Genomic DNA, 23,941 nt, shown 5'->3' on the forward strand with positions numbered 1-23,941 from the left:
ATCATGAGAATTGCTATACTGCAACCCGGGCTCGCTTCCGCCGAGACAGGCTATGAACCGAGCACCACGGTCGACTAGAGACTATATCGATTGCACATAAGAACGAGTTATTAAGGAAATGTCGACTGATTTGCTTAGCCCGTGACTCCCCGGTCAATTTGATCAGCAAAGCAATAGGGATATTGATGGAGAACACCGCTTGACACAGGTAGCTATCCATAAGAGGTCAAAATCCCCCGACGATTTTGACTAGTGTTCCAAAGTACGGAGTACAGGAACGTGTTCCCAGCTTGCCCAAATGAACATGCCATCTCGCCAGGGACCGATTAAACTCGATTCATTAACAACACGTTCGTGGGTAGCTCATATCGTGAGTCAAAGGTGGATTTCACGTCGTTCAAGCCTACAGTTTCCATCGCGTGGAGCCACGGTTCTGTCAAGCCCCGTCAGGTCAGTCTCCACAAGCGCCCTAGCGTGATACTTAGTCCATGTTGGAATACGGAGAAGGCTCCCTGTCGTGTAGTTGCTCAATCAAGGAAAATGGAGTCGACGATCCACACTGATCCATCATGCCTGGACTTCTTGAAAGCATGAGATTCTCCAACTGTAGAGACGATCCCTGCCTTCTCGATTCGAGGGCTCCGATGTCTTATATTACTCGTGTAGGACGTGCGCGCTGCTCCATCTTCGAGTCGCAAGCCGTACACGCGGACTGGCTACTCCATCCTGTTTAAGCCCCATGATGTAGCAAAAATAGATGAGAGAATTAATAAGTACTACTAAGGACTTAACAGAAATAGGGGGTTCACTAAGGCGTAGTATAGCACTGGCGATCAACTGCGCCGTTGAACCCGGACGGGTCCAGGCGCAAATCAAGGAAATCAGAGTGGACGACGGTATGGAGTCGTGAAAGAGTGGGATCTTTGATGTGGATGTACTCTGGCCAATGGTCTTTTACTCCTTACTACAGTATTCATTGATCGCGTGGGATATTTTGAGACTTGTGTCCCTCCTTCGATGCCTCCATTCTCCATTCCACCTTAGAGCCATCATGGGCTTCGCCGAGAATGTGCTGTCACTCGTGACAGTCACTAATATCTTCCTCGGGCTCATCGCCTATATCATCTTCAAGGCTGTCTCTCAGATCGTTCATTACCGGTTCTTCCATCCGCTTAAGGAATTTCCCGGTCCTTTTTGGGCTTCCGTGACCCGTCTTTGGATTGCGAAGCAGAACCTACAGGAGACAGAGTACTTGACGGCTTATGAGTTGACCAAGAAATTTGGTAATTCAATTGCCGGTTGACCTTCTTTTAACAGCATCCCTAACTTGTACACCTAGGCCCCGTTGTCCGCATTACCCCAACATTGCTGCTGGTCAGCGACCATTCCAAGCTCCCTGAAGTCTACCACCGCAATGCCGACAAGACCGGCCACTACATCACCGGTAGCTTCGGCGAAAACGAGTCCTTGTTCAATATGAGATCCCACAAGCAACACGCTGAGTTCCGGAAACACTTTGCTGGTCCCGTAAGTGGTGACCGCACAGTTAATGCGAACTACATAAGCTAACTTGACATACAGTACAGCTTCACCAACATTAAGAAGATAGAGCCGCTAATTGATGCGCGCATCTGCGAATGGAGCAACAAGCTCGATCAAAGCTTCGTCAACACCGGCGAGCCCTTCGACTTTGCCTGGTGGGCTGTGTACATGGCATACGACATCATCAGTGAGATCGGTTTCGGCCGCCCATTCGGCTTCATCGAAAAGGGAGAAGACATCGGTGGCCTGATCAAAGGCTTCCACGATGGCCTCCCAGCATTTGGCCTCCTAGCCCGCCTGCATCCTTTCACCTCATGGATGAAAACAACCTTTATGAAGAAATACCTCGTTGCAACACCCCAAGACAACTCAGGAATTGGTGTCCTCATGCGCTTCCGTGATCGTCTGATCAAAGAACGGCTCGAAGATCTCCACAACGGCAAAAAGATCGAGCAGACTGACCTCCTCCAAACATTTCTCGAGGCTCGCACGGATGAAGACAAGCCCTTGGATCTGGAATACATCCGCGCTGAGGTTCTTCTCGTCCTTCTTGCTGGCGCAGATACTACCGGAACAGCCTTCCAGGCCATGATACACTTCCTCCTGACACACCCAGAAGCTTACGATCGTATGATGGAGGAAATCGACTCCGCCTCTCGCAAAGGCCTCATCTCCGAAATGCCCCAGTACAATGAAGTCCTCGAGCACCTGCCCTTCTTCGTCGGATGTGTCAAGGAGACCATGCGTCTTTGCCCATCTGCACCGAACATCTTCCCCCGCTACGTCTCCGAGCCTGGCATCGAGCTCTTCGGCAAGTTTGCCCCGGCTGGCACGGAGATTTCAGCCAACCCGTACTTGGTGCACCGCGACCCGGCACTGTACGGCGAAGATGCAGAGAAGTTCAAGCCAGAGCGTTGGTTGGATGCCGAGAAGGCTAAGTTGTACAATAAGTATAATATGGCGTTTGGTTATGGGTCGCGTGTGTGTCTTGGCAGGGATATTGCGATGATGGAATTATTCAAGGGTCCTTTGCAGGTAAAATTTACAACTTTCTCTTGGTTTACGAGATGTATGCTAACTTTGATTTAGTTCTTCAGGTGCTATAAGCCGGAGGCTGTCAAGGACAGGCCTAAGCCTCAGTTCGTGGTCAAGGGTGGTGTTGGATACTGGCGTGATGTGTGGCTAACTATTTCTAAAAGACCAGAGGCCAAGGCGCAGTAAATGGATGGCACGTTGTTCGTGCTCTACAGAAGTTCTTCTCTTTAAACCTTAGTTTGAGAAATTTTGAGAAAATACCACTATTGAATTTACTATGCGTTTGGTGCATATGGCACTACGGTGGTATAAGTACCCAGAGATTGAGTTGTGACGACTTGTATACTTCAAGCATCTACAGACTTTAGGGACCAGTGGAACGGAAAAGAGAATGCTATTTATAAACGAAAAAAGTTCACGCCAGTAGGCGAGAATCCGGGACTGGTACTTTTGTCCTTTTCAAAGCTTGTTCAAAGCATTCAGTATCGTCTTCAGAGTGCATGGTGATCATGCGGAATCGTTGCCCATCACAGCATTCTATTTTGATTGGTTAGTGTTGTGCATCAAGATGATAGGGTAAGAACAGTACTTACTCGTGCGACGTGGTACTGGGGGGTGATGCCAGTCCAGTGAATGAACTGTTGAACACCCTGACCAACAAGAACCTCGAGTCCCGGAATAGTCTTCCAGCCGGCATCAGAAGCCAACTGCATCAGCGCGGTGACAGAAGGCTTGTAGGCCATCTCAAGGAGAATGCGGGGTGACTGGTCATCGACTGACTTGCCAATGAGTTTGCCATCGGCCTCCTGTGCGCGCTGGAACATGTGGCAGAGGGTCTCACGCATGCCAGGGTCGATGGGGCGATCGGCGGGAATAGTGCCGATGGCGACCTTGGGCACAGTGTCCAACTGGGTATGATTGTCCACGATGCGGATGTTGTAGTTGGTCGGGAAGGTGGCAACCATGCCCTCCAGCTTGCTGGCTGAGCGGCCAACCACGTAGATCGGGGAGAAGCCCATATGGTGCAAGGTGAAAATAGCTGCGCGGGCGGTGCCACCACCGCCAACGACAACAGCGCTCTCGGTGCCGTTGGAGCCATAGACGCCTTCGTTGCGAAGGGAGTTAACCATGCCCTGCCAGTCAGTATTGTAGCCGACCAGACGGGGGGCTTGTCGCCGTTGTCAACGGGAACAATGGTATTCACGGCACCAATGATCTCGGCCTCTTGAGCAACCTCGTCCAGCAAGGGCATGATGTCCAGCTTGAGTGGGATGGTCACAGAAGCACCGCCAAAGTCAGAAGCGTGGATGAAGTCCTTGACATCCTCAACGTTGGTGGTCTCCAGATGAGTGTACTGGTGGGGGAGACCCATCTCAGCAAAGAGGGTGTTGTGGAGAGGGGGCGATCGCGAGGCAGACACAGGAGAACCAAAGATGGCAAACTTCTTGGTATTGATCTCGCCCATCAGCGAGAGACCTCGGCGGATCTCAGTTGCGGACAGCTGACCAGGAGCGGCCTTGAAAGGAAGGGCTGGGTGAGACACGGGGGTCATGAAGCCGTTCAGAATACGGCTAAGCTGGCCCTTGTCACCCATGTTAATCGCGATCAACGGTGTCTCATGCGCCTCTGCGGCCCAGTTTTTAAACTTCCTCAGGGCAGTGTTGTCATCCAGGCTCTTGGCGACACCCACGAGCTTGATAATATCACCGAACTCCAGAGCACGGTTGTAAGATGGGATCCAGGACATATTGCTCCACGAGAGCTTTCCTTCCGGGTCGTGGTGAGAGGCGATGATCTTAGAGTGACCTTTCATCTCGGACACGGAGCGGAGCATCTCGTCGGGGAAAGCGATTTCGAGATCTACGAATTCGCACCCTGAACGGAACGCCAGGCGGTAGAGTGCAGCAGCATCCTCGTAAGCATCATCAGGGAAGCGGCCACCTTGGCTCTTGGTACGGATGGTGAAGATCAGAGGCAGTGTGACACGACGGCGGAGGAACGACATCTGCTCAGCGACAAAGTCAACGGTAGGAATGTCGCTATCGGAATTCGGGTCCTTCAGCAGATCAACCCGCAGCTCCACGGCGTCCGATCCAATACAGGCCTCGCTCAGGATCTCACCACAATCACGCAGATTGGGCAGCGTCAACGAGACGAAGAAGCTGTGCTTCTTTTTCTTGATCTCATTCAAACTATTCCGACGACCGGTTATAGCTTGCAGGAAGCGGTCAAAGTCCTCTGAGGCTAGGGCAAGCTCTGTGTTGTTTGAGTGCTGGCTATAGTACTGGACGTTGCTGCACTCCTGGAACCAAGGTTTGCGGCGAAGCCACACGCCCATCATATCCTCCACGTAGGCTGGGCGAGTCTGATCAATCTGCAGGAAGTCCATCACCTGTTTGATATCACGCATTATGAGAAGGACATTGCCCTTGTTCTTGTGGTAGTCAATAAGTAGCTTGCGAGCCTCGGGCATCTCGACAACACCACCACCGCAAGCGAAGACGTAGCCGTTGGGTCGGTCCTTCATGGCGCGCTTCAGAGTAACCAATTCAGCGTCGCGGAAGCCCTGCCAGCCTTGCTTTTTGATCATATCAGGGATGCTCATGCCTTCGGTCGTTTCCAACTCCGTATCGAGGTCAACAAAGGGGCGGTTGAGGCTCTTAGCAACCCATTTGCCCGTGGTGGTTTTGCCAGCACCGCGCATGCCGATGATGAAGACCGAAGCACTGGCCTTCTCCTCGGCACTGCTAGTAGCGAGCTCATCCTCCTTCAGCTCCTTACCCTCAAGCTTGGCGCCGAAGAGCTGTTTGAGGGTGTCCCACCAACCGGGCCACGTCTTACCGACACACTCTTTCTCAAGGATGAGTGTAGACTTGGGAGCTACAAGGGACAAAACACTGAAACTGAAGGCAACACGGTGGTCATCATAGCAGTAGACACCACCGGAGGGTTGGCGAAGAGTAGAGCGCTCAATGCCGTCAATCTCAAGACCGTCGTCATGTTCGCGGCAAACCACACCGTACTTGGCCAGCTCGTCCTTCATGGCCTTGATACGGTTGCATTCCTTAACACGCTGGTTAGCAATGCCGTAGATACGAGTAGTGTGGTTAGAGCCTTCACCCCGGGCAACAGCCGCGAGGACGGATGCAGTGAGGAAAGCATCAGTCATAGGCTCCATGTCCACATTAGGAAGTGGCCGGAGAATGCCACTGGCGGGACCAATGACCGTGGTAGAGTAATCACCCTGCTCGACAGTGCAGCCCATAGGTCGTAGAACCTCAACAGCGAAGCGAGCATCGCCCTGAAGTGACTTGGAACCAATGTTGGGGACAGTGCACTTGGTGCCTGTGATGGCGGCAATGGCCAGAGGGTAAGTGGCAGAGCTGGCATCGCTCTCAACAACATATTCGGCAGGGTTCACATAGTGAGCCTGAGGGATGTGATAAGTGTGCTCCTCGGTTGTCGACTTTTGCACATCGATACCAAAGGATCTCATCATAGCGGTGGTCATATCGATGTAGGGCTGGGAGATGGGCTTGCCGCCGACCAGCTTCAGGGTCACGGGCTCCTTGGCATAGGGCGCACACATTAACAGCGAAGACACGTACTGAGAGGACACCTTCGCGGCTAGATTAATCTTGCCACCGGCGAAACCGCCAGAAGCGCCAATCTTGAGGGGCAGGCTGCCCTTACGCTCCATGTACTCGACATCGGCACCGTTTACGGTCAGGGCATCGACAAGATCGCCAATGGGTCTTTGCTTCATCCGGTTGTTACCGGTGAGAATGCTCTCATTGACGGTGCTGGGGGTAGCAAGAGTAGCCACGGTAGTCAGGAATCGTGAGGCAGTACCAGCATTACCAAGATACAGCTCAGAAGGGCTAGCAGTGATCTTGCCGCCCTTGCCATTGACAACGAGAACCTCACCCTCTTCCTCCCAGGAGAAAGTGGCGGCTCCCAGTTTCTCCAGGGCGTTTAGCATGACCTCTGTATCATCAGAGTGAAGCAAGTTCTTGATACGGCATGTTCCCGAACCAAGTGCAGCAAGGACTAGAGCTCGGTTGGAGATGCTCTTGGAACCCGGGGGTGCGCAGGTAACATTGAGGGTCTTGGGCACTCCAGGGTGGACCTCGGTGCTGGGAGCCAAGACGACACTAATGTCATCATTGGAGACAACACTAGCCTTGGGCTCGTAGGTACGTCCAATGGCAGACAGCAAGACAACCTTCTTCTTAGGGCCATCGTTCTTCTTGTCGAGAGCCATGTTGAACAGCAATTGGTCAACGGAGCAGTGCTTGCCGGCGGTCAGCTTGCGCACTCGTGAATCCTTCATCGATGTGGGCAAGCCGTAGGCGGAAATACACTTGACGATACGAGCCACGGCAACACCCTTGAGAATCCCGAGGTGACGGGCCAGCTCAGCCTCCTTGACCATACCTATGGCAACGCACTCTCCGTGGAGGATCTGCGGGGTCAGAATGGCCTCAATGGCATGGCCAATGGAGTGGCCCCAGTTGAGCAGATTGCGGAGACCACCCTCACGCTCATCAGCGGAGACGACGAAGGCCTTGTGGCGGGCCGAGGCCAGAATTCTTGCCTTCAGGATGTCCCGAATACCGTCGAAGCGGCCCTGCTTCTTCTCGCTGCGTACAGCGGCGAGAATAGCATCCGCGTTGTCTTCCAATGCAGTGAACTCCTCTTCACTTGAGATGGCGGCAGTCTTAATAACCTCGGCCATGCCGTTGATGAACTCCCGCGTGGGGAGTGTCTCCAGGAACTCGAGATCGATATAGATCCTTGAAGGCTGCCAGATGGCGCCAATCAAGTTCTTGCCCAGCGGTGTGTCAATAGCAGTCTTTCCTCCAATTGAGGAATCCACCATGGCGAGGAGAGTAGTGGGGACCTGCACATAGCGAACACCACGCATGTAGGTCGCCGCAATGAAACCAGTCAGGTCGCCAATGACACCACCACCCAATGCGACGACGACGGTATCACGGCCACATGGTGGGTTCTGGCTCAGCATCCAATCCTCAATGTCGGCTTTTGTCGAGCGCGACTTTGAGCTCTCGCCAGGCGCAGCATTGTAGATGAGAAGGCGCGGGGCAGGGGAGACGGAGGCGGCGGCGGCTTCGAAGGTCCTTTGGAATCCAGGTGTATAGATGGAATCGAGGTTGGTGTCAGTGATAAGGACGTAGGTGGTCGAGGGCAGGCCGCTGATCAAGTCCTTTGCGACGTAGTTACGCCACAGGCCAAAATCAGCGACGATGCTCTCCCGACCCAAAATGCTGATCTTGGTGGGCTCGGTCATGATGACGGGGCAAGTATGAGGCTGTGTCAAGTTCTGCGGATTCGAGTTCTCTATTCAATTCATTCTAGGAATTGTTAGTATGGCAATTGATCACTGCAATATTCCCCCGCTGTCGGAGCTAGCGATGCAAGGTGCGCACAGATGGTGGAATCGAACTGAGTTTCACGATGGGACGATAGACGAGGCTTACCTGGAATTCTGTACCCCGAGTAAGAAATTCAGACCACCCTGTGACCAGGAAGATGCTTGTACTCCAGGAAGAGAGTGACTCAGTAATTCTTTGGACCGCACTGAGTCAAAATGCGGTTAGCGGTGAGTCAAATGCCGCGAGGTCGGAGGAGCCACTAGCACCCGCAAATATTTATTTTTATTTTGGCGTATCCTGTGTAAGAGGTCCATGTCAAATAATTGCAATAATTGATTGTCCCTCGCATGGCTTCGGTGTCGCCCAGAAGGGCGTGTCAGTTTGGAAGCACTACGAGGCTGCTATAGTTCAACTGCATACTTGAACCACCGTACAAACTCGCAAAGCGACCTCGGGAACTATACTCTACTATTTTAGGATTACATTCAAACAGAAAAAGCAATTCATATTCCGAATTTTTACACCTGAAAAGACTTAAACGCCATTTGCCAAACGCCCCCATTCAGTTTGCCTCAGATAGTGTTGAATACATCGGTAGAAGGGATGTGATTTGCTTCCACCTAGTAGCGGTTATAACCACCACCACCTCGGCCACCACGGTGCTGGTTGTTTCCGCCACGGTACCCGCCGCCTCCACGATAGCCTCCACGGCCCCGGTTGTCATTGTAACCACCGTTGTTTCCGCGATAACCCTGGCTGTATTGATCTTGTTGACCATAGCCGCCTTGGTGGCCCTGGTGGCCCTGGTTGTAGCCGTAGTTTCCACCACCGCGAGGAGGCCCAGGGGGTCCTCGGGAATAGTCACCACCGCCTTGACCGGGAGGAGCCCAGCCAGGAGGCGCGGGTCCATTCGCGTAGCGCGGATCGAGATGCGCGGCGAAGGGATTCGGACGGTCCGAACCTCCTCCGTAGTCCACACGGCCGCCTCCACCTCGTCCTCGGCCATTATGCAATGGCGCACCGCCGAAGGATCGACCGGAATTCTGGGCACGACCCTTAGTCGCGCGGATATCAGCCGAGTTCAGCATCGGTGTCGCAAATTTCACTCCGCGGAGAAGCATGGACTTGTGGATGTGAGAAGACTTGGGAATCTTGTAGTTGACACTGAGAATTTGTTAGTTTTAGTATGGCAGATAAAAATCGGATCTGGACTTACGTGAGAGAATGGTCATCATCCAGACTCGGCATGCCGTAATCCTCCAGGGGTGACACGAGGGCACCGTGGGGGATGTATGTCTCACTGCGCTCGGCAATACCACCCAACCCCTCACTCACACGCATGTTGATCTTGTATTCCGCGGGGCCAGGCTTTTTGGAATAGAAGTTGGCGGCAAGATCTTGATACAATGGGTGTTGATCCGATAGCAATAGAACCTCACGACCATAAGTATTGCGACTCCGCTCATCTTCGGTAAGAAGAGGATACTTCTTCTCCATGGCAGCCAGCAGACGCTTCTCATCAATGAAAGGAAGCAAAATCACACCTTGCCAGGGAAACTTCTTGCCGTTCAAATCAAGATCAAAGTCCTCAGGGTAGAAGTCGATGATCTCACTGTCCGGGTCACTCATGAGAGGATGGAAGATCTCGGGCAGAGCGTGATTGGATGATGCTGGCAGGACACCCATCAACTGCTCGAATGGCCTGAAAGGTGTGCCCTTCTCAAAGGTCAACTCCATGTCTCCAATGTCCACAAAGTCGGCCGCGAAGGGAGCGTAGTGATACGGGTAGTACCAGTCCCACGAAGGACATCCCTGGAAGTAGTAGAGCAAAACCCAAGCGAGACCTTCAGCATAAGCACGTCCAACCTTGTGGCGGAACTCATGATCCTGGGGATCGACCTTGAACTTTTGCTCGTAATACCGATCCGCATAACCAGGCTCCCAAAGACGAACTGTGTCTTCCGGCATTTCGTCCTCCTTGGGCTTAGGCGGCGGCGGAGGCGGCGAGTCTCTGCCCGGAGTGCCTGCTTCCTGATCCTCGGGTGTCTCGTCGGCCTTTCTCTTGCCGAGAACCGACGGGGAAGTCGGCTCAGCGTCATTGGGCGCCTCTCCGTTCTCTTCAGCGGCAGGCTCATCCTGATTGCCCATCATGAGCTTGCTCTTCAGCACAGCAGCAGCACTCTTGTTCTCCATGTTGGCGCGGTATACAGCTCCACGGTTAGTCACCATGCTGTGAGTCAACTCCCTAGTCTGCTTGGAGAGGTGTCCACGACCCGGGGTGATCAGCTCCAGGCCAGGCGGCGGGGCATTGTCGCTGCCGGCAGGACCGCCACCACGAGGCTGGCTGTTGTCGTATTGTGGGGAGCTTCTTCTCCGCTTGCTAGATCGCTCCTCGTTACGAGCCTTATCTTGCTCCTTGCGTCTCTTTTCGTTTGCTGCTCTCCTTTCCTCGCCCTGTCTACGGCGTCTGAAAATCGCGTCCTCTTGCTTGGCAAGACCTTGCAGAATAAGCTGAGCTCGTTTGAATGCGACATGTCCATCTTCAGTTAAATAACCACCCATGGCCGGGATGTTGTCACGCCAGATTGCAATGAGCGTGTCAATACCGTTCTCGCGAATGTCTAATGACGGCAAGTGAGGCAAGAAATCGTTTCCAACAAAGAAACACATGAAGACCCAATCATCAAGCGCCCGCTCGAGGTCGAATGGGAAGGGCTGCTGAGGAACATGCAATTCAGCAGCCAAGTACTCTCGAAGAACGGAGACATGTAGCCAAATGAATGGCTTAAGAGGGGCTGCGTGTTGCTTTTCATCAAACTCTCCGCTCTTCTCCTTGGCCTTACCCGTACACTCCTCAGCTTTGTGACCGACCTGGCCACACAGCCTACATGTGCGAGGCTTCGATTCCTGGAAGAAGACATCCTCACGCAGAACTCGGAAGTGAGGCTCGTGGGTTGCGAGACCCAGCATGATGAGATCGGCATCAAGACCGTAGATTACATGGCGAGTGTTAGGGTCGTGTTCGGGGGATGCACGCTGGGACCGCACAAATTCCATAATCTTGTGCTCACCCTCTCCGGGAACAGTAGCATCCGAAATGATAATTTTCATCTGAATAATGTTAACTTAACGTATTCCACAAAGTGATTCAGATCGAACGGGAGTCTCACCTTTTCCCAGGCGGGATCAGTATTGAGCTTATAGGCAATCCAGTACCGCAGCGAAGCAGCGAGAATATCCATGAATGGGGTTCCAGGTGTGATGACATTGCTATCCCAAGTCTTCTGAACAACCTCCTCCCGCATAACTTCGTCACCACCCTTCTTGGTTTGTTGTCTGGCGAGCAGCTTCTGCAGTTCCTCCTTCTTCTCATCGTTCTCTCTGGCTTCCTGAGCAGAACGGAACCGACGTGCGCGCTGTTGGTTCATCTTGGCTCTCGGTGCGACACCATCTATAATAGTATTCTAAGTTAGTTGCTGAACGAGGTATTCAAATGGGTGACAGGTGATGGGCGTACCAATAGCAATCATCAGAAGCTTCCGTGGGCGGACCATGTTGACCACTCGGTCAGTGTATTTGAAGATCTCCAGCATCATCTCCTGCTCGTTCTGGGGCGGTGGCTTGCCCTCGGGGTGGGTACACGGGTGAACAATGCCGTTCATGTCGAGATATAGGTTGTCCATTTCCTCACCATTGGGGTTCGGCCGTGTCCCGTCAACGGGAATTTCCTCTCCGTTCACTTCCTGGGGAAGCTCCTCGATCACCGGGGAGATGATCTTGGGGTACTTGTTGGAAAGCCATCGGAAAAGGGCGGGGACACCCATTTTGGCGATGCGACAGCTAGTTCTTCAGATCTCGTTGGGTTCGGCGCGACGTTCGAATGCGTCGTCTGCAGATCGGGGAAGACGCCTTGCGCAGTTGCTCTCTCACGGAGGGCGGGTAACGTATGACCGTCTTGTCGCGCCTTCGAGAAGAAGAAAGAAAATGAGATCAAGCGATAGCAACCGCAGAAAATGTCTCGCGGCGCAATGTGGATGTCGAGAGAAAGCGGAAGTCTCTGCGACTGCATATTATTATTTCCGGGCGGTCGGCGTTTTGCAGCGCTTCCGGCCACGATCGGCTTTTAGCCCCCTTGGTCACTTTCGGCCAGCTTGACTTGAATCTCAGGGCAACTCAACTACTTTCTGCTTTTTATTCCTCCCTTCGATGCCAATCAGCTCCTGTAGCCCCGGGCGGTGACCATGAGATTGCGATCTAGCTGAGATGTTCCGAATCCTCGAGTCGCAAGCTCCGGCCAAACAAACGGCAACGGACACAATCGATGTACTTAGCAGTCGGTTGCAAAATGCAACTTTACTGGAAGATCGGCGCGCCGCCATACAAGGATTGAGAAGCTTTGCAAAGATTTACCCTGCATCGGTAGCTTCGGGAGGTCTGCGATCGTTGATCAGCAGCCTGCGCAATGATCAGGAAGATGTGGACACCACCAAAGTGGTCCTTGAGACCCTTTTGATGCTATTCACGCCAGACGAGACGAGTGTCAGTGATTGATATGCCGCTGATTAATCGCTGTGCAGGTGCTGACTGTTTTACAGCCTGAAGCGTCTGATGAAATAGCTCTATGGTTGGCAGATGAATTCACACAGGTGCGACCTACAAACGTCTCGACCTTGGACGAAGCTAACCAATAAGCAGAGACAAGACAATATTACGATTCTTCTAGACCTGCTAGAAACCAGAGAATTTTACTCCCGTCTATATTCCCTCCAATTGATGTCCCACATCTGCAGTGCGAGACCGGAGCGAACACAAGAGTGCATCTTCACTGCGCCCTTGGGAATTTCCAAGCTGGTTAGCGTGCTAACGGATATTCGAGAGCCTGTCAGAAATGGTATGAAGCACCCTCGATTGGTTTGCGTCAGTGAAACTAATCGGTCTTGATCTATAGAGGGCCTAGTGCTTCTCATCGCCCTGACCCCCTCCTCCGAGGAGCTGCAAAAACTGGTCGCCTTCGAAAACACCTTCGAAATTATTTTTTCATTGATCGACACAGAGGGGTCTATGATACATGGTACAGAAGTGGTCGAGGATTGTCTTTCCTTGCTCGCGAATCTGCTTCGATTCAATGTTTCAAACCAGTCGTTCTTCCGGGAGACCGGCTGCGCAAAGAAGGTCACGAAGCTTCTTATTGATTGTCAGCAAGAGGACGACGAGCCTCCTGCGCAATGGACTTTGTTGCAACGAGACAAGAATGTTTGGGGTCTTTTGGCCATCATCCAGTTATTCTTGGTCCGAGGTGGTATGAGTACGCCCATCAACCAGACAGCCTTTTGGCAGAATGGTGTGACGGAGCAGGTCTTAAGCATTGCCTTTGGCCAGAAGTTCAGTGTCAATGTTACCGCGAAGGTGAGACCATTCTTGCACTTCGATTTGTGGACGGTGCTGACCGGTATAGGCTCTTTCTACCTGCGCTGATCTCATCCGCGGAAACTCTCCATTGCAGGAGAGGTTTGGTGACATTGAAGTGATCTGGGGCTCTGTACCCCATGACCCGACTGTCAATGGCAATGCGGCAGAACCAGAACGAATCAACGTTATCGAAGCTTTTTTGAAACTAAGCCTTCAACCTTCACCCAACAACATGCTAGATGCGCGTCTTGCGGCCTGTGAGTGTATGAAGGCATTCTTTGCTCAGCACACTGGTATCCGTATGCATGTTCTTCGCCGAGCCATCGATGGACATCTCAGCGGCCAGGACCGCATCCCCAACATCATGTCTGTCTTGCTTACGGCACCGGAATCTCGGGGCAATGCAGACCCATACCAAGTCTGGATGGCTTGTGTGTTAATGTTCCACCTAATCTCCGATGACGAGGAGGCAAAAGCCACTGCCATGAAAGTCACGGAGGGCGATGCTGAGAGTGGCGAAGAGGTTGTCACCAGTGTCCAGTCAGTGGTTGGCAACTTGATCACTGGCCTGCAACGAGGCGATGACGAAAGGATCACTGTTGGCTACCTGATGCTACTTTGTGGCTGGCTCTTCGAAGACCCGGATGTTGTCAATGACCTCCTCGGAGAGGGAAGTAGCATTCAGACCCTTCTCCAAGAGATTAAACACCAAAGAGTCCCGAGCAAGCTGATTCCCGGTCTGTGCACCGTTTTGCTTGGAATTATCTACGAATTTTCCACCAAAGATTCCCCAATCCCTCGAGTCACCCTACACAAGCTTCTTCTCGAACAGCTTGGGAGAGAGCAGTACATTGATAAGATCACAAAACTGCGCGAATGCCCCTTGGTCCGGGACTTTGAGGTTCTTCCTCAGACGGCAGCTGGTCAAATTGACGGCGGGCTTCCTGAGGTATTCTTCGATCGCTCTTTTGTTGAATTCCTCAAAGATAACTTCAGCCGATTCATCCGGGCCATCGATCGAGAACCGGGCTTCGAAATATCTGTTATGGCCAATGGTGTTGAGAAGGGCGTCTCTCGCGAATTGGTGGATTCCCTACGTGCTGAACTTGACGATCGGAGCCAGTCCCTCCAGAAACTGGAGAGCGATCTTGTGAGTATTCAACGCAGGCTTGACCAGGAGCAGCTGGACCATCGCAAGACGAAGGAGTCGACCTCTGCCGAGATGTCCAAGGCGCAGCAGGGTACCCAGTCCCTCCTCCAGTCACATGAGCAGGCAATGTCCAAGCTGGATGAACAACATAAAGCGTCGAAGAACGAGCTACTGAAGCAACACGGAGAGCAGCTTCGTGCCATTGACAATCAATTGAAGGCGGCCTCGGCCGACTTCGAAAAGAAGAGCGCAAAGGTGAAGGCGCATCACGACCAGGAAGTTGCTGGCTTGCAAAAGACCATCCGTCAGCTGGAGTCTGAACTCTCAAAGGCCCGTGAACAGCATGCCGGTGAGGTTGCCAGCTTGCAACAGGGTAGGCGGAACCTGGAATTTCAGCTATCTAAAGTCCAAGAACAGCATGCTGGCGATGTTGCTGGCCTGAAAAAGACGATCCACGAGCTTGAGTCTACTGCCAGCCAGTTCAAAGAAGGTCATGCAGGAGAAATTTCAGATCTCACTCAAAAGCTCCAGAGCCTCGACTCTACTCTCGGATCCACCAGGGCACAGCATGACACAGAAATTGCGGGCTTCAAGACTACTATTGAAAATCTGGAGTCTGACTTGGCCGCCGTTGAGGCAGTCAAGGACCAGCATGAGAAGGATGTTGCAAGCTCCGAGTCTAAGATTAAAAGCCTGGAGTCAGACTTGTCTGCAGCCAAGGGGCGCAATCAAAAGCACGAGGCGGAGGTCGTGGGCTTCAAGACTGCCATTGGAGATCTGGAGTCACAAATGGCCGCGGCCGAGGGTCAACACACATCCAAGACAGCCGAACTCAAGAAGTCTATGGAGATTCTTCAAGCGGACCTGGCCAAATCCCAGGAACAGTCGGGCAAAGATAAGGAGACAGCCAGCGAAGGTTTCAAGTCCAAATACTCGGAACTGGAAGCACGCGCCGCCGAGGCGGAGCGCAAGGTGAAGGAGGCCGAGTCACAGGCTCATAACGCAGCCGATGCGCTCAAGAAGATCCAGGCTCAGCTTGAGAAGGCTCAGTCGGAAGCGAAAGAAAAGGACGAAGCTCGCCAAGCTACTCAGACCGAATTGGATGACCTTCTCATTGTCTTTGGTGACCTTGAGACTAAGAGGAATGAGGACAAGGTACGTTGTCACTATAACTCTTCACGTGTAAGAAAAAGACTAACATCTTCCAGCAACGGCTTAAGGATTTGGGACAAGAAGTTTCCGAGGATGAGGATGAGGACGACGACGAGGAATAGAGGGTGCATTGTCCAGTCCGTATATAGCAAGGGCAGGTCTGGAACGCATCACCCTGGTACTTTATTGAATGTTCAAAACAAATACCTTGATTCACTTGCAGAGCATACCATCTGTCTATATGTCCCATTCTTTGTTTTCAAGTAGAAGCTCACCGCCTAAGTCCGGTGGGCGGAGGGGCTGAGTCACACCCCACCACTATTTTTTGCCAGCCCTCATTTTATCTACCCCTCAACTTCTGGTCGCAACCAACACTCAAAATGTCGATCGATTTTCCCGCCGAGGAGGAAACTGTCCTCAAGCGGTGGAGGGAGATTGATGCCTTCAACCGTCAGGTTGAGCTTTCCCGGGGCCGTGAACCCTACACTTTCTACGACGGTCCTCCGTTCGCAACCGGTCTGCCCCATTATGGCCACTTGTTAGCCTCCACTATCAAGGATATTATTCCCAGATACTGGGCGATGAAGGGCTATTATGTTGAGCGCCGATTCGGTTGGGATACTCACGGTGTTCCCATTGAATACGAGATTGATAAGAAGCTCGGCATGTCCGGTCTCGAGGCCGTCGAGAAGATCGGCATTGAAAAGTACAACGAGGAGTGCAAGGCTATTGTCATGCGATTTGCTGGGGAATGGCGCCAGACTATTGAGCGTCTCGGTCGCTGGATTGACTTCGACAACGACTACAAGGTGCGCTTGATTTATACGTCCGCTATGCTTCTTTGCTAACAATCGCCTCTTGAACCAGACTATGAACACCTCCTTCATGGAATCCGTATGGTGGGTCTTCAAGCAGCTTTTTGATAAGGGCTTGGTCTACCGTGGCTACCGTGTCATGCCGTACTCGACCGCCCTCAATACGCCTCTTAGCAACTTTGAAGCCCAGCAGAACTACAAGGATGTTCAGGATCCTGCCGTTGTCGTGACCTTCCCCCTGCTGGACGACCCCGAGACCTGCCTGCTTGCATGGACCACTACCCCGTGGACCCTCCCCTCTCACACCGGCTTGTGCGCCCACCCCAACTTCGAGTACGTCAAGGTCTACGACGAGGCCACCAAGAAGAACTACATTCTCCTTGAGTCTCTGCTCCGCACTATCTACAAGGACCCCAAGAAGGCTAAGTTCAAGATTGTGGACCGCATCAAGGGCAAAGACATGCTGGGATGGAAGTACGAGCCTCTCTTCGACTACTTCTACGAGCAGTTCAAGGACTCCGGTTTCTGTGTGCTTAACGACGAATATGTTACCGCTGAGGATGGTGTTGGTATTGTTCACCAGGCTCCTGCTTTTGGTGAGGAAGATTACCAGGTCGCCGTGAATCACGGCGTTGTTACCGAAACTCGTCCTCCCCCGAACCCTGTTGACCCCCAGGGTTGCTTCACTGAAGAGGTCCGAGACTTCGTTGGTCAACATGTCAAGGCTGCTGACAAGGGTATCATCAAGCACCTTAAGGGTAATGGCCGCATCCTCGTTGACAGCCAGATTACTCACAGCTACCCCTTCTGCTGGCGGTCTGACACTCCTCTGATCTACCGTGCCGTGCCTTCATGGTTCGTAAAGATCACTCCTATCATCCCTCAAATGCTTGAGGGTATTGAAGAGTCCCACTGGGTCCCGTCATTTGTCAAGGATCGACGGTTCTCTAGCTGGATCAAGAATGCCCGTGACTGGAACATTTCCCGTAATCGTTTCTGGGGCACTCCTCTCCCTCTATGGGTCAGTGAAGATTTCAAGGAGGTTGTTGCTATTGGTAGCGTTGAGGAGCTCAAGAAACTGAGCGGTTACACGGGCGAGCTTACCGATCTCCACCGCGACAAGGTGGATCACATCACTATCCCGAGCAAAGAGGGCAAGGGCGAACTCCGCCGTGTTAGCGAAGTATTCGACTGCTGGTTCGAGTCGGGTAGCATGCCTTACGCCTCCCAACACTATCCCTTCGAGAACAAGGAACAGTTCGAGAAGAGTTTCCCCGGTGACTTCATTGCCGAGGGTCTGGACCAGACCCGTGGATGGTTCTACACTTTGACCGTTCTTGGAACTCACCTCTTCGGCAAACTACCTTTCAAGAATTGCGTGGTCAACGGTATTGTTCTTGCCGAGGATGGCAAGAAGATGTCGAAGAGACTGAAGAACTACCCGGATCCTACCCTGATTATGGACCGCTATGGTTCGGATGCCCTGCGTCTTTACCTGATCAACTCTCCTGTCGTCCGAGCCGAGCCTCTTCGGTTCAAAGAATCTGGCGTCAAGGAGATTGTCAGCAAGGTTCTCCTTCCGCTGTGGAACAGCTACAAGTTCTTTGAGGGTCAGGTGACTCTCTTGAAGAAGGCCTCTGATGTTGACTTCGTCTTCGACCCCAAGGCCGAGTCCACCAACACCAACGTTATGGATCGCTGGATCCTGGCCAGTTGCCAGAGTTTGCTCATCTTTGTCAATGAGGAGATGGCCGGCTACCGCCTTTACACCGTTGTGCCTCGCTTGCTGGAGCTGATTGAGAACACCACCAACTGGTACATTCGCTTCAACCGGAAGCGTCTCAAGGGTGAGAACGGTGTCGATGACACTTTGCATGCTCTGAACACCCTGTTTGAGGTTCTCTACACCTTAGTCCGCGGTCTTGCTCCGTTCACCCCCTTCCTCACCGACAACATTTACCAGCGACTTCTTCCTCTTATCCCCGAGGGTCTTCGTGCTGAGGATCCCCGCAGTGTTCACTTCCTTGGCTTCCCCGAGGTGCGCCAGGAGTTGTTCGATGAGGTTGTCGAGCGCAGAGTAGCACGCATGCAAAAGGTCATTGAGCTAGGCCGTATCTCCCGTGAGCGCAAGTCTATTGGCTTAAAGACTCCTCTCAAGTCCCTCGTGGTTATCCACCAGGATCAGCAGTACCTTGATGACGTTAAATCTCTCGAGGGCTACATTCTGGAGGAACTCAACGTTCTTGATCTCGTCTTGTCGACCGATGAGGCTAAGTACAATGTCCAGTACAGCGTCAATGCTGACTGGCCCACTTTGGGCAAGAAGCTTAAGAAGGATGTGCAGAAGGTCAAGAAGGCCCTGCCTTCCCTGTCCAGCGAGGATGTCAAGAAGTACGTCGCTGATAAGAAGATCATTGTCGACGGCATTGAGCTTGTCGACGGTGATCTCGTTGTCAAGCGTGGCATCAAGGAGGACTCAGGCTCGTCTGGCATGGAGACTAATACCGACGCGGATGTGATGACTATTCTCGATGCCAACCTCTACCCCGAGCTAGCGCACCAGGGTCTTGGTCGTGAGATCATCAACCGTGTTCAGCGTCTCCGTAAGAAGGCTGGTCTGGCTCCCACAGACGATGTGAAGATGGAGTACACCATTCTCTCTGACCCGGAGAACATTGGCCTCGATGAGGCCTTCAAGTCCCAGGCATCGGCTATCGAGAAGGCTGTGCGTCGCCCTCTTGATGAGCGTGCTCTGGTTGATGGCAAACCTCCTGTTGCTAATGAGGCGAGCACCATTGCTCAGGAGGACCAGGAGGTGCAGAATGCCACCTTCTTGCTCCGCCTGGTCAAGCTGTAAGGGTTGGGCATTTAGATGAAGCCCTCAGCTTAAGAAAAGATTTTGTAGACAGATGTCTACAGTTTCCATTGGTTTCTGATCCCATGAATGAAATATATGTTTTATGAGCCTTCATATCTACTCTTCTGAAAGTTCTACTAGCTCTAGCAATGTCGAATTCTCATAAACCTTCATGTGATGATATAATAATGTACAATAATCACACCTTTAAAAAAGCGCCTGCGATGCCCAAACTCCTCGAATCCAGTAACAAAGACCGAATTGGCTCTTAATTGGCCTTTTTGGAAGCCGCCTGAAGAAGTTAGCTATGCGTACCCGATACTTCCAAAAGCCAAGCCTGCTCACCAAAAAGCAGTCTTTCAACCGCATGAACTCCTTGGCACACATATCCTTGTGAACCGAGCTGTAATCGGAGACGACACACTTGCCATATGCTGCGGCCTGGTTGACCGGTTAGCTCCGTTGACATCCAATTCAAGGGTGATGTCGGACCTCGACTGAGCACTGGGCCGTAGCCTTGGCAAATTTCTCGACTGGTCGAGTCCTGGCAGGCATCTTGAGATGAAAGCGATCACAAGTCAACCCGCGAAAGCAGATAGTAGTTGAGGCGACTGAAATCTAAAAGAGGAAACGTGAGGAATGCGCGATGGTTACCTAAGGGTCACGTGCTGTCGGGGCATGTTTCTGTCGCGACCACCAAAACAACTCGTGCACGATCGCTGCGGGCTTTGATCTCCAATCGTTTGCTTATTTTCTCTCCTTAGGCGCAGAGTGGTCGCTGCGCATATATTATTGTCTATGATTTCCCCACCTTCGCGATGATCCGTTTGGTGCGGCTCTATGATCCAGATGCGACAAGCGCGCTGTAGGTCGCGATTTTTCGATGCCTCCGATACCTTCTCAGCGGCGCGCCGTGACCGAAGAGACCTCCTCTCTCTCCGATGATGGTATGTTATTAAAATGAAACCACTTGTTTTGGTTCCAATTCTAATCCGCTACGCGATGTCAGATGTCGGTTTCCTCTACCAAGTTGTCAGTCGCGCCGAGGGGAAGCCTGAGGTTGAGCAACTCCCATTCCGAGCGCTTTTCGCGGCATATGATGAGGTTATTAAGGAACATGATTCCAGCGCAGACCCGGGCCATGCGTGCCTGCGCTTCCTATTCAAGATGGGGAGCAAAGGTGTCGAGGGGCCTACGCTTTTCGACAAGTTCGAGAATGCGCTGCAACAGATGGGAATCGTGATGGACTTTGGAGAGGATCCCTCAACGGAACTCAACGAAACGCAAGAGAGCGAGCACTATTCGATCAACGGCGCGCACACACAACCTACAGATACCGACCTCTTTCATACTACAAATGGAACTCCGATCACCCCAAGAAGACGTGCATCCTTCAATACTACGGTTGATATTGGCGAGGATGCGACACAAAAAAGCTTGATTGAGCGCCCGAGCTCACGCTCATCAATGTCACGCTTGCAAGTTGGGAAACCCGACTTCTCGAAGCCGAAGCTGTCACCAAACCCGAAACTCCCAAACGGCATACTAAATTCACCGGATCGAACACACTTGATCGCACAGTTCTTAGATGTTGGGCGCCGATTGATAAGTAGACTTGACTCTGTACAACATAAAGATGTGGACAAGGAAGGGAAGCCATTGACCAACGGAGTGGTGGCGCGCTCAGCTGTTGATCATGACCGCTCGAAAAGAATGACAATTTCCAAAAAGCCCCGACGTTCACACTCGATCAGCTCTTCCGACAGCTTTGCATTGGGAGAGTCAAAATCTGTCTCCTCACAGACTGCGGAGCATGATGATTTCGAAAAAGAAGAGGCATCACCGGAGCTTCTATATCGGCCTCAACTATCGGATTTACTTCGGGACGCGTCTACCTTTAACATGTATCGACAGCGTGCAATATGCCGTCGCATCCTGACCCAGTGGCTCAAGCGAGCATTTCGAAATCGACAGATCCGTGAAACTAGGGAGACTGTTGCGATCAATCGTGACCGAGGTACCCTGCTCCGACAAGCATTCGAACCTTGGCGCGCAATTATTCAAGACAAGCGCCACACCGCCAGGACTGAGCGCTTCTTTAAACATCTCGAGGAACGTTCTAGCCGTGCTCGTGATTTGTACCTTATGACAAAAGCATTTACCCACTGGGCTCAGCTGACGTCTGAAGAGGTCGCCCGTACGTCCGCTGCTCGACAGCATGTTCTGAGTGTTAAGTACTTCAATGCCTGGCGCGAAATCACCGCAGTCAATGAGTTGAAAGCACAGCGCTTTGTGCTCCAAAAGCCTTTCAATAAATGGCGAAAGAAGATCTCAGATATGAAGGAAGCAGAATCCCAAGCGGTCACAGTTCACAACACCAATCTACGAAATGCCTCGTATTGGCAATGGTTTTGGGGTTTCTGTGAACGGCGAGCGCCTGAGTGGTACGACCATCGTCTTAAACGACGATCCCTCTTATACTGGCTTCGGAGTTTCCGGACCAACCGCGAGCGCGACCATGAAATCAACATCCACAACAGACGCTCTGTGCTAGGCTCCGCATTTCAAGCATGGTCTCAAAGGTCGAAGGACATTGTTTTTGCACAACGAAAAGCAGATGATTCTCTACATCTCCAGGCTTTGAGAGAAACATTTGACGAATGGAAGATTCAGGCTCGGCTGGCTCCCCCTGCTTCTCAAGTATCTGGCATGGTATCTGGCAGGATCCTTCAGAACGCCCTCTCGAAATGGGTTGCCAAGGCCCGCATGGCAGACCAGGCAGAGAAGGTGAACCGACTCAGAGCCGAACGCAATGCATGGACGTCTTGGAACGATACCCTCCGCTGTCTAGCGCTTCGTGCCCGAATTGATGAGCGGTTGAAAATGGAGACTTTGTACAAGTGGATCTTGGCAGAGAGATTCCAGTTGATGCGCAGAATACACGAGCAGCGTATCAAGCGTGAAGTGTTTACTCGTTTTGTGACTAATACCCGGGACACATACACGCGATTACTATTCCATGCGGAGAATCATGAAGAGCATCGGTCAGAAGACTTGGTACGGGCGAAGTTCACTCTCTGGCGGGAGCAAATTCAACTTCAGCGCGAGCGAGAATACGCAGCATTCGAATTTTACGCTCCACGCCTCATGCAGGAGTCTGTTATGGCTTGGAGATCCAAACACGAGCAAATAGTCAAAATGGAGGCATGGGCTCGCGATGCGGACTTCTACTTTTTGATGAAAAAGTCGCTCAAGCATTGGCAAAAAGCTTCATTGAAGTCTGCTAAACGTCGACGGCAGGAAGCATATGCGATGATCCGACGGAAGACCAAAATCAACCTGGCTTCCAAGGCCATCTCAACCTGGTCAAGGCAGACACAGAGTATATTGAACATGGAACAACAAGCAGTAGCCATGGACCGTGAAAAAGTACTCCGCCTTGTCTCCGAACTTTATGCTCGATGGCATGAGAAAACGCTCCAGAGAGCCCAAGATTGCCAAGATGCGGACTGGAACTACTTTCGCGAAATTGCCTTCAACCAGCTAATCCAAATGTCCGAGACTTATGTGATCCGTCGGGAAATGGAAGACACTGCAGACTCCATGTATCGCTCACATGTTCTGCGTAACGCGGGTGCTTCACTCCGTAAACTCAGCCTTCGTGTTTTCCAAATGAGCAACACAGCGGAGACTGCTGAAGCAATGCGTGAACGAACACTTCGAAGGCACTCAAGAAACCTCTTTCGCGACTGGGTGGAACAAGCCCGACTTAAACTCGAGGCTCGAGATTCTCCGGGCCCTGCCATGACTCCCGCTCGATTTCCGGGCCCTCCTAATATGACTCCCGCTCGATTCTCGAACTTTGGAGGCGCTGATGGCGGATCAGCCCTATTCGATCCGTGGATTCAGAATCCATCTGAGACCCCCTTCAAGCTTACCGACTTCACGATGACTTCACAAGAGCCGGCCTCTGCAACCCCACTTACCACACCGAACTACATGAACTCGCCATCCAAGCGAGCAGCTCGTGCCCGAGCACTGGCGCAAATGTCTACCACCCCTGCCACACCTCTTCATACACCATTTGCCCATCGTCTCCTCCGTGCATCTGCCTCGACCTCCCAAATAGCATCTTCCATGCGACCACGCACAGGTCGCAGAAGCTCGATGGGCACGAGCGTTCGATTCGTGGACGACGAGCTCCCCGAGTCTCCCACTGACGGCCGCAAATCAGCGAACCGACGACTCTAACCCTTTCTCCGGTATATGACTTCATTTCCAGTGCTCATACTCTGGGATTTTGTACATCAGCGATGACTATACTTTCAATGTCTTTGCGATTATTGCGTTCATGTTTCGTCCCATCATGCATATCATCCGGCGCAGCATATAAGGGGTTGGTGGAATTTTGCGGCTCTGTTTGGGCTTTGGGCTATACTATGTACTTCTGGACATGATTGAATGTGATGACCACCAATGAATGCTCGCCGCAGCATGCGATGTAGATCCGAGTAACCTGTAGTTTGTCTTATGTGCACGCCCTCATTCGCAAAGGCAAAGCTAATGTCAAGGCTTCTCCAACACA

At 52.2% G+C, this 23,941-nt stretch overlaps 7 protein-coding genes across 7 annotated transcripts; 4 read left to right on the forward strand and 3 right to left on the reverse strand.

Annotated features, from left to right (window-relative positions):
- Positions 1–1,051: 1,051 nt before the first annotated feature.
- Positions 1,052–2,763, forward strand: N7443_001354 (cytochrome P450; the record flags this gene model as incomplete). The annotated part of the gene is made up of 4 exons (XM_056881410.1): positions 1,052–1,283; positions 1,340–1,527; positions 1,582–2,577; positions 2,632–2,763. 4 exons carry the CDS (start codon positions 1,052–1,054, stop codon positions 2,761–2,763), a joined length of 1,548 nt encoding a protein of 515 aa, XP_056746648.1.
- A 321-nt stretch (positions 2,764–3,084) lies between these two features.
- N7443_001355 (pentafunctional protein ARO1) lies at positions 3,085–7,888 on the reverse strand (the record flags this gene model as incomplete). The annotated part of the gene is made up of 3 exons (XM_056881411.1): positions 3,085–3,114; positions 3,171–3,710; positions 3,740–7,888. 3 exons carry the CDS (start codon positions 7,886–7,888, stop codon positions 3,085–3,087), a joined length of 4,719 nt encoding a protein of 1,572 aa, XP_056746649.1.
- A 705-nt stretch (positions 7,889–8,593) lies between these two features.
- rat1 (5'-3' exoribonculease Dhp1) lies at positions 8,594–11,797 on the reverse strand (the record flags this gene model as incomplete). Its single annotated transcript, XM_056881412.1, has 4 exons — positions 8,594–9,137; positions 9,190–11,084; positions 11,144–11,424; positions 11,491–11,797. The coding sequence occupies 4 exons, from the start codon at positions 11,795–11,797 to the stop codon at positions 8,594–8,596; spliced, it is 3,027 nt and encodes a 1,008-aa protein (XP_056746650.1).
- A 439-nt stretch (positions 11,798–12,236) lies between these two features.
- On the forward strand, positions 12,237–15,806 carry N7443_001357 (uncharacterized protein; the record flags this gene model as incomplete). The annotated part of the gene is made up of 6 exons (XM_056881413.1): positions 12,237–12,512; positions 12,569–12,619; positions 12,669–12,864; positions 12,922–13,379; positions 13,429–15,687; positions 15,741–15,806. 6 exons carry the CDS (start codon positions 12,237–12,239, stop codon positions 15,804–15,806), a joined length of 3,306 nt encoding a protein of 1,101 aa, XP_056746651.1.
- A 258-nt stretch (positions 15,807–16,064) lies between these two features.
- Positions 16,065–19,356, forward strand: N7443_001358 (isoleucine--tRNA ligase ILS1; the record flags this gene model as incomplete). The annotated part of the gene is made up of 2 exons (XM_056881414.1): positions 16,065–16,493; positions 16,552–19,356. The coding sequence occupies 2 exons, from the start codon at positions 16,065–16,067 to the stop codon at positions 19,354–19,356; spliced, it is 3,234 nt and encodes a 1,077-aa protein (XP_056746652.1).
- Positions 19,357–19,624: 268 nt separating this feature from the next.
- On the reverse strand, positions 19,625–19,911 carry N7443_001359 (uncharacterized protein; the record flags this gene model as incomplete). The annotated part of the gene is made up of 3 exons (XM_056881415.1): positions 19,625–19,648; positions 19,702–19,797; positions 19,849–19,911. The coding sequence occupies 3 exons, from the start codon at positions 19,909–19,911 to the stop codon at positions 19,625–19,627; spliced, it is 183 nt and encodes a 60-aa protein (XP_056746653.1).
- A 328-nt stretch (positions 19,912–20,239) lies between these two features.
- N7443_001360 (Sfi1 family protein) lies at positions 20,240–23,607 on the forward strand (the record flags this gene model as incomplete). The annotated part of the gene is made up of 2 exons (XM_056881416.1): positions 20,240–20,303; positions 20,366–23,607. 2 exons carry the CDS (start codon positions 20,240–20,242, stop codon positions 23,605–23,607), a joined length of 3,306 nt encoding a protein of 1,101 aa, XP_056746654.1.
- Between the last annotated feature and the right edge of the window lie 334 nt (positions 23,608–23,941).

The sequence above is a fragment of the Penicillium atrosanguineum genome, assembly GCF_028827265.1.
Source record: "Penicillium atrosanguineum strain IBT 20685 chromosome Unknown utg000001l_segment0_segment0, whole genome shotgun sequence".
Classification (NCBI taxonomy): Eukaryota; Fungi; Ascomycota; class Eurotiomycetes; order Eurotiales; family Aspergillaceae; genus Penicillium; species Penicillium atrosanguineum.